We start from the raw sequence: 9,939 nt of genomic DNA on the forward strand, positions 1-9,939 counted from the left end.
AACAATTGAGAAGTCGCAGACGATAATCCTCTGAAAAATGACTAGAAGCATTGAAAACAACAGACAACTAAAAATTGTAAAAATATAAAATGACAAATGCTGATAGTTTCCAAAAACAAAAAGCAAACAAGTTATTTCTTGAAATATTCTTTTTTTTATACGCTTAATATAAAAAATTAATTCTTTTATTTTGTGAAAAAAAAAATTACAACCTGAATTTGGATATGGGGTTACAATTCTTAATTTCTGAGCACTATGCTAGGAAAGTAAGAATTATATGGACATTAGAGATAATGAATTTATAGACTTTTTGAAAAAAAAAAAAAAATGTTGCCTTATGCCCGACATATTAATTTAGAATTTCCAAAAATAGTTTCCAGAGTAAATAAATATTTGGTGAATGTATATATTATTTTTCTTTTAGATCTGGTGACAAAGGCTGTTTAATTATTCGGCTGCGAGTCTTCAATCTGACGATATATATAAACAACTATTTTAGTACGAAATTGCCTCTTCCAATTGATTCCATTTTTTGGTAATTCACAATACATAATTTTCCTCTGCGAAATAGATGTATGTTATAACTTAAAAAAAAAAAAAAAAAAAAACCATAATTTATTAGTCAAGAATGTAAAATACAAACTCCACAACACCAGGATATTACTGAATCCTCAATAAGGATTACAATTTTCCAAATATACTAGCTAGTAGCTACTAGAAGAAACCGAATCCTACACATTTTTTACCCACACATTGTTAAATCTTTCGTTTACCTACACGTTTTTTAAATGTGTAGGTATTGCGTATTACAAGTATTTGCAAAAGGAATTTTACCTTCACATATGTGTGTAGTTAAATTGAATTACCTAAGCAATTTTTTTTTTTTGTGCCAAAAAATTTCAAGGATAAAAGAAAGTTCCACGTTGTCAATGCTAACGTGACAAAATTTTTCCACGAGGCATATTTTTTTACCTACTTATTTTTTACCCACACATAAAAATGTGTGGGTAAATTTTTCTTTTAGCTAGACAATTTTTTAAAAAAAATATGTGGGTAATAAATATGTTTGAAAAAGAGTTTTACCTACTAATTGAGTACGAAATTGGCGCTTCCAATTAATTCTCGTATTTAAGAATTCACAATATAAATTTTCTTTGCATCATTAGATGCACGTTACAACTTAAACAAAAGCATAATTGACAATTCCATTGAACAAGTACGTAAAATACAAGCTCTAAAACATTTCGATATGACCGAATCCTCAATTACGATAACAATTTTCAAAATATACTAACTAGTAACGAAAACGAAAGAAAATAAATTATTCATATAACTAGTAAAGATATACATGAAAGAAGATAGTGCTGTCATCAGATCCATATATGCCTCAGTACGCCAATTTGAATAATAACTCTTCATGCATCCTCCTGAACTACATCAAAACCCAGAATGCAAAAAAAAAAAATAAAAATAAATAATAATAATTACTTAGTTGATAAAGTTTAATTCATAAAAGCAAACAAGAATTTATAACGGCAAATGTTCAATACAAACTTACTTTACTTCTCATGGTCCGATTGTGTTTTCCTTTGCTTGCTAGTTTGATATTCTCCTCCGTCTTAAGCGAGCATTGGTTTTGCGACGTCGTCCCCCTCCAAATCTTTTGTGAAACCAATAATTGAAGCTTCTGCTGGAAAGGACCATGTATCCGATAGATATTCCGATCACCGTTCCGCTTCCATATCCCATCATCACCACCTTCCAATCAATCATTCCATTGTTGTGATCTCCATCATCAACACCACCTTGATCGTGTTGTGCACCATCATTGCTGCATGATCTAGATAGAGGAAATCCACATAATCCAACGTTTCCGCTGTATGAATCATTGTTGAACGTATCGAATTGCCTTCCACGAGGTATTTGTCCCTCTAATTTGTTGTCTGAAAGATTTAATATTTGAAGTTGATACAACTCCGCAGCTAGTTGCAATGGGATGTTTCCAGAAAGCTCGTTTAATGAGAGGTCTAACCATTCAAGGTTGCTCAAGTTTCCCAAGGATGGTGGAATATGACCGGATAGCTTGTTGTGAGAAAAATTAAGGCCTTTGAGTGAATTAAGCTTCCCGATCACTGTTGGAATCTCTCCTGTGAAGCTATTACTTGAGAAATCAATGGTTATGAACAGTTTTTGTATTTTCACTAGCTCAGTGTCGAATCCTTTAATTGTCACTGTCACAGAATAATAGATCGCACCAACATCTCGTTCTCCCATGTACACTAAGGAATCTTCATAAGCATCCATCATGGCCACCAAATTCTCAAAATATTGTGTCGGCAAAGTACCGTTGAAATCATTGTTAGAGATGTCCATGATTCTCAATTTTTGAAAGGGAAATCTCACCTTGGGATTACTTAGAGGACCAGAAAGTCTGTTAGATCTCAATATAAGAACTTGAAGCTCCGGAAGAGATTCCAACCAATGGGGAAATGACCCGTTCAGCTTGTTGTTCCCGACATCCAAAATTTCCAGCCTTTCACAATTGACTAAAGATTGAGGCAACGGCCCTTCTAACTGATTTCCATTGAGGTTGAGATTCCTCAAGCGGTTTCCTTTTGCAAATGTTGGTGGAATCATTCCACATAACTTATTCATTCGCAAATCTAAAAATGAGATTCTGCTAAAATTTCCAAAGCATGGTGGGATGTTCCCACTCAAGCTGTTGTTTGACAAATCAAGAACTACAATCGGGGTAAGGTTGCAAAACAGAGAAGGTATCTCTCCAACCAATTGATTGTTTGAGATTGAAAACAGAGAAGTTGAAGGTGGTGGAATTGGAAGATGACCTTGAAGCCTGTTGGAGCTAAGGTCAATATACGATAGACTTTTCCATGGAATTTTCCCAATATGAGTTAAGAGGTTGTGAGAAATATTCAGATTCCACAATGAATCCTTCCCAACGTTCCACAACCATTGGGGAACACTCCCATCAATTCTGTTGCTGGAAAGGTCCAAGTATTCTAAATTTTCCAAGCTTCTTAAAGAGTATGGGAACCCAGTGATATTGCATGAAGACAATTCCAATCTCCAAAGGGTATTGGGCAAAACGTATGTGGTGGAGTTGATAGAATCCACTGATAGGCTATTAAAAGAAAGAGAAAGGCTTTTGAGTTTTTTTAGCCTTGAGAACTGTTCTAAGTGAATGACACCACTCAAGTTATTTGATGAAAGATGTAACCAAAAAAGGTTCACTTGCTGAAAAATTGATCCTGGAATAAGGCCCTCTAGTTTGTTTGAACTTAAAGCAAGAGTTACTAAAGAATTGTACTGGAATTCACTAATATGACCAGTGAATTGGTTGTAACTTAGATATAAATCTTGTAAAGACGGAAGGGAATATAGCCAAGAAGGTATTGTCCCATTAAGTAAGTTGTCAGATAAGAGCAAGGATTTCAAATTCAAAGGAAGATGGCCCACTAACTTATCACTTTCTGAAAAGTCACAAAGAAATGTTTTCCTTGTAGAATTACTACAAATTTGAGGGAGCTGGCCTTCAAAATTATTTCCTTCAAGATTTAAAAAATTCAGCTTCTCCAGATTGAGAGAATCCCATGGGATTTGACCACCAAAACTATTATAAGAGAGATCTAAGGAAGTGATTTGAGTTATGTTGCCACGCATTAGTGCAGGAAACGATCCACTGAAATTGCAATTGCTGACCTCCAAATGATTCAAATATTTTAAACTCCTAGTAAGATATGGTAAATCTATTAGGAATCTGGTGGAAGAAAGGCTCAAATTTCTAAGCGGGGTGGTCCAATTATATCTAGGAAATGAACCAATGAGATAATAATTGTACGATAGTGTGAGCTCTTCAAGGTTTGGCAGGAGAAAAATATTTTCTGGACATTCCCCTTTCATTTCAGTAGCACTCAAATCAAGAGATATCAATGTCTCCGATACATTCATAAAGGAATTACAAGAGACAGAAGACATATTGACATATCTCAACGACAACTCTCTCAAACTTGTTAAGTTTGCAACAATTCGTTTCAAACTAAAAGTCTCTAGTCTCAAACTGTAAAATTGACCTAGTTTAAGTGTAATCAAACGAGACAAGTAAGAGAATTCTAGAGGGACTTGGCCAGTGAAACCAGAGTAAGAAAGGTCAAGGTGAAGCATACTTGAAAAGCTGCCGAATTGGGGTGAGATTTCAGAACCATGGAGAGAATTATGGGAGAGAATAAGAGTTTGAAGATGAGTGAGAAGGAACAAACTGTTGTTGGAGTGGATAATGCCTTGAAGCCCGCTGCATCCAAGTTCAAGCCTAACGACATGACCTGTGACTTCATCACAAGTGACTCCACTCCATGTGCAGCAATCCCTGCTCGTATTCCAAGACATTGTACTATTAGGATTAGCAATTCCATAGTACTCAGCCTAATAAGAACTATAATTGATTATGGAAAAGGAGTTCTTGAAGTGGAGCAAAGCAGTGCTTTCATGGGGATGACACAGTGGCGAAGGACGGGCAAAGGGAGAAGGCAGAGAAGGTAAAGAGGTTGATGGAGAAGGAAGGAAGAAGAGAAGCAGACTCAACAACTGAAAGAATACCATGATTTTCTGAGAAATATTTATCAAGTGTGTCATGAACTCTGGATATACTAAAATATATATAGTTGTGTGCATTGAGATGTTGTGCGACAATGCATATTTATAGGCAGATAGTAAGGACAAGTACTCATTAGCCAACTAGAGTTGTAGGAGATATGGTCGATCGATGGAGACCTTTCAATATAATATATTAAGAAAAAAGAACCATGAGCCTTAAATATATTTAAAAATTAGATCGTTTCACTATAATGTTTTTGTAAGTCGAAAAAAAGAAAAAAGAAAAATACAGGGTAGGATCTCTTTCTCCTATGGCAGGGGATTTAGCTAGTTTTAAGCTGCGGAGATTTAACAACAAAGTTTGGGTTTTTCTTATTTTTTTTATTTTCTTTTTTTGGTTCTTCTCATATTTTTAGAATAACAAAAAGTAAAGCTTTAGTCGGCATCATTTCTTTTCACTGAGGAAGAGAATAAAAAGGCAATGTGCTCTTTTTTTTTTTTTGTAACTGTAGAATGGGAAATTTTCGAACAAATATTAAGGCATTTTGCATTTTTGTGTCATCAAACATCACCTTTTTCAAGATGATCAGCGGAGAGATATATACTCTGAAGACCGCTTGATCATATTTGATATATCAAGAACAACGTTAGAGCGTGATTCACGGAAATGATCGATACAACATTTTTCCTCCTCTGTTCTTTCTTGCGTTGTGTGAAAGAGAAATAAAGTGAAGACGACTAGACGCGTGAAAGAGAAATAGAGTGAAGACGACTAGACGCGTTTTCTTCGTCTTCCACTTATCTCACAAACCAAATAATTGATCTTTCTTGACTTGTGTTCTATCTTGACTGGCTGAATTGGATCTTTTTTACACGTTTTCAGTACAGAAAACTGACGCATTTACAGGTTTTAATTTCTTTAGTCGTTGGTCTTGGTTACATAAGGCATGGATCAACTTTTCCATTATTTAGTAGTCGTACTTACCAAGTTTGACAAAAATGTGATATGATAATCAACATGGGGCCTTCCATCCAACAAATACAATTCGAATTTTCAAATAATGAAAGCCATATATTATTAAATATAAATAAGTATGGGTGTGGTTTAATGTCTACTCTAATATTTATTCATTAATAGGTACTATTATTTTAGCCACAAAATATTAATTCAAAGTTGTAATTAAATTGAATAGCTGAAAAAAGATCAATGACAATTACTAAAATAGAGATTCTGCTAAAATTTCCAAAGCATGGTGGGATGTTCCCACTCAAGCTGTTGTTTGACAAATATGGGAAAGATTATGAAAAAAAACAACAAATAATTAAATGATTTGATTAGAGGATGACAATAAAAATACACAATTTCCACACAATTTCCATGGAATTTTCCCAATATGAGTTAAGAGGTTGTGAGAAATATTGAGATAATACAATGAATCCTTCCCAACGTTCCACAACCATTGGGGAACACTCCCATCAATTCTGTTGTTGGAAAGGTCCAAGTATTCTAAATTTTCCAAGCTTCTTAAAGAATGTGGGAACCCAGTGATATTGCATGAAGACAATTCCAATAACCAAAGGGTATTGGGCAAAACGTATGTGATGGAGTTGATAGAATCCACTGATAGGCTATTAAAAGAAAGAGAAAGTCTTTTGAGTTTTTTTAGCCTTGAGAACTGTTCTAAGTGAATGACACCACTCAAGTTATTTGATGAAAGATGTAACCTATGAAGGTTCACTTGCTGAAAAATTGATCTTGGAATAAGGCCCTCTAGTTTGTTTGACCTTAAATCAAGAGTTACTAAAGAATTGTACTGGAATTCACTAATATGACCAGTGAATTGATTCTGATGTAGATATAAATCTTGTAAAGACGGAAGGGAATATAGCCAAGAAGGTATTGTTCCACTAAGTAAGTTCCCAGATAAGTCCAAGGATTTCAAATTCAAAGGAAGAAGGCCCACTAATTTATCACTTTCTGAAGAGTCACAAAGAAATATTTTCTTTGTAGAATTACCACAAATTTGAGGGAGCTGGCCTTCAAAATTATTGTATGAAAGATCTAGAAAATTCAGCTTCTCCAGATTGAAAGAATCCCATGGGATTTGACCACCAAAATTGTTAGAAGAGAGATCTAAGGAAGTGATTTGAGTTATGTTACCAAGCATTAATGCAGGAAACGGTCCACTGAAATTGCAATTCCTGGCATCCAAATGATTCAAATATTTTAAACTCCTAGTAAGATATGGTAAATCTATTAGGAATCTAGTGGAAGAAAGGCTCAAATTTCTAAGCGGGGTGGTCCAATTATATCTAGGAAATGAACCGGTGAGATTATGGTTGTCCGATAGTTTGAGCTCTTGAAGGTTTGGCAAAAGAAAAATATTTTCTGGACATTCCCCTTTCATTTCAGTAGCACTCAAATCAAGAGATATCAATGTCTCCGATAAATTCATAAAGGAATTATGAGAGACAGAAGACATATTGACACCACTCAACGACAACTCTCTCAAACTTGTTAAGTTTGCAACAATTCGTTTCAAACTAAAATTCTCTAGTCTCAAATCATTGAACAAAGAACTAAGATCAAGTGTAATCAAATGAGACAAGTAAGAGAATTCTAGAGGGACTTGGCCAGTGAAACCAGAGTAAGAAAGGTCAAGGTGAAGCATACTTGAAAAGCTGCCGAATTGGGGTGAGATTTCAGAACCATGGAGAGAATTATGGGAGAGAATAAGAGTTTGAAGATGAGTGAGAAGGAACAAACTGTTGTTGGAGTGGATAATGCCTTGAAGCCCGCTGCATCCAAGTTCAAGCCTAACGACATGACCTGTGACTTCATCACATGTGACTCCACTCCATGTGCAGCAATCCCTGCTCGTATTCCAAGACATTGTACTATTAGGATTAGCAATTCCATAGTACTCAGCCTAATAAGAACTATAATTGATTATGGAAAAGGAGTTCTTGAAGTGGAGCAAAGCAGTGCTTTCATGGGGATGACACAGTGGCGAAGGACGGGCAAAGGGAGAAGGCAGAGAAGGTAAAGAGGTTGATGGAGAAGGAAGGAAGAAGAGAAGCAGACTCAACAACTGAAAGAATACCATGATTTTCTGAGAAATATTTATCAAGTGTGTCATGAACTCTGGATATACTAAAATATATATAGTTGTGTGCATTGAGATGTTGTGCGACAATGCATATTTATAGGCAGATAGTAAGGACAAGTACTCATTAGCCAACTAGAGTTGTAGGAGATATGGTCGATCGATGGAGACCTTTCAATATAATATATTAAGAAAAAAGAACCATGAGCCTTAAATATATTTAAAAATTAGATCGTTTCACTATAATGTTTTTGTAAGTCGAAAAAAAGAAAAAAGAAAAATACAGGGTAGGATCTCTTTCTCCTATGGCAGGGGATTTAGCTAGTTTTAAGCTGCGGAGATTTAACAACAAAGTTTGGGTTTTTCTTATTTTTTTTATTTTCTTTTTTTGGTTCTTCTCATATTTTTAGAATAACAAAAAGTAAAGCTTTAGTCGGCATCATTTCTTTTCACTGAGGAAGAGAATAAAAAGGCAATGTGCTCTTTTTTTTTTTTTGTAACTGTAGAATGGGAAATTTTCGAACAAATATTAAGGCATTTTGCATTTTTGTGTCATCAAACATCACCTTTTTCAAGATGATCAGCGGAGAGATATATACTCTGAAGACCGCTTGATCATATTTGATATATCAAGAACAACGTTAGAGCGTGATTCACGGAAATGATCGATACAACATTTTTCCTCCTCTGTTCTTTCTTGCGTTGTGTGAAAGAGAAATAAAGTGAAGACGACTAGACGCGTGAAAGAGAAATAGAGTGAAGACGACTAGACGCGTTTTCTTCGTCTTCCACTTATCTCACAAACCAAATAATTGATCTTTCTTGACTTGTGTTCTATCTTGACTGGCTGAATTGGCTCTTTTTTTATTTTATTTTCTTTTCTCTTTTTTTTTTTTTTTTGTTCTAATAGTGCGTGAAAGAGAAATAGAGTACAGAAAACTGAGGCATTTACACGTTTTAATTTCTTTAGTCGTTGGTCTTGGTTTATTTAGTACTCGTACTCACCAAGTTTGACAAAAATGTGATATGATAATCAACATGGGCCCTTCCATCCAACAAATACAATTCGAATTTTCAAATAATGAAAGCCATATATTATTAAATATATATATAAGTATGGGTGTGGTTTAATGTCTACTCTAATATTTACGCATCGAAGGGTATTATTATTTTAGTCAAAAAATATTAATTCAAAGTTGTAATTAAATTGAATAGCTGAAAAAGGGTGTTATTGATTTTGCAACGGTCTTTATTAACTTGTCTGCCAAGGTGCCGTGTTGAAGAGAAGAAACGACAACAATTTAAGAGTGTTACAGATTTTTCAGAGGTCTTATCGCGTCAATACTACGAACACTCTAGGAAAATAATGTATTGACCATAATTTCATCGTTAGATTATTTGGCAAAAAATTTAGAGACAAACTTATTCTTAGATGCTTTATCATTTTTTACTAACATAAGGTATTCTCTGGATTGGGACAGTTGAATTATTTCATAACTTCGTCTAATTTTCTTTAATTAAAAACTGTGCATTTGATTCAATAATTTATTGTTCAAATAAAAGAAGGTTCAGAACTCTTGCATTAACATATTAATCATATATTTAGATTTTTCCTCTGACTTAACAGAATTGAAAATACATGTTCGTAATATTAATAGATAAAACCTCTGTTTTCTAAGCATAACGATTGATGCCACAATAAGTACTGAAATAATTAATTAGAACTAACACGGGAAAAATTGAGGATTGAATTGTTGTTAATGTCCAAACAAATTTTTATCTATAGCTTTATGAGTGTATTAATAGGAATGTTCTCTCTTAGCATCATTATAAGCACAAAATGTTAGTCATTACTCTAGCTCTAAAAGACCTTGACAAGTCCCTCCTTAATGATCGAAGAACATTTTTACAGTGCGGTTGATGCATAACATCTTCAACCGATTTTGGTTCTTAACAACAACGAAAAAATTATATTATTTCCAAAGTCAATATCGCCATGTGATTTTCAAAATCGACAACTACCACAGATGTTATAGACTTTAAAGCAACATCTTTAGTGACTTGTCTATTGGTGTGCCATGTAGAAGAAAGCAACAAGAAGTATTCTCAAGAGAAACAGAAAATATAGAAATTTCTAAAATAATTATACGGATAAATAGGTATTGGTAAAACAATTGTATAAACCTCTAATTGCTCTTTTCAAGAGTCACGTGGTGAGAAA

General features: G+C 34.2%; 1 protein-coding gene across 2 annotated transcripts; it reads right to left on the bottom strand.

Moving 5' to 3' along the window:
* Window positions 1-1,342: 1,342 nt before the first annotated feature.
* Window positions 1,343-5,006, bottom strand: LOC21411206 (receptor-like protein 9DC3). 2 transcript variants are annotated; one of them, XM_024166167.1, is made up of 2 exons: window positions 1,559-5,006; window positions 1,343-1,427 (listed from the first exon to the last, which is right to left on the bottom strand). In XM_024166167.1, exon 1 carries the CDS (start codon window positions 4,402-4,404, stop codon window positions 1,597-1,599), a length of 2,808 nt encoding a protein of 935 aa, XP_024021935.1. In that variant the 5' UTR covers window positions 4,405-5,006; the 3' UTR covers window positions 1,343-1,427; window positions 1,559-1,596. The 2 variants fall into 2 exon arrangements, with proteins under 2 accessions (XP_024021935.1, XP_024021936.1); XM_024166168.1 differs by having other exon boundaries at window positions 1,343-1,432.
* Between the last annotated feature and the right edge of the window lie 4,933 nt (window positions 5,007-9,939).

Source organism: Morus notabilis, unplaced genomic scaffold, assembly GCF_000414095.1.
Source record: "Morus notabilis unplaced genomic scaffold, ASM41409v2 Scaffold1708, whole genome shotgun sequence".
Taxonomy (NCBI): Eukaryota; Viridiplantae; Streptophyta; class Magnoliopsida; order Rosales; family Moraceae; genus Morus; species Morus notabilis.

What these genes read in the sequence shown, in the direction of transcription:
- LOC21411206 (XM_024166167.1), bottom strand. Translation starts at nt 4,404, where the DNA reads ATGTCTTGGAATACGAGCAGGGATTGCTGCACATGGAGTGGAGTCACT.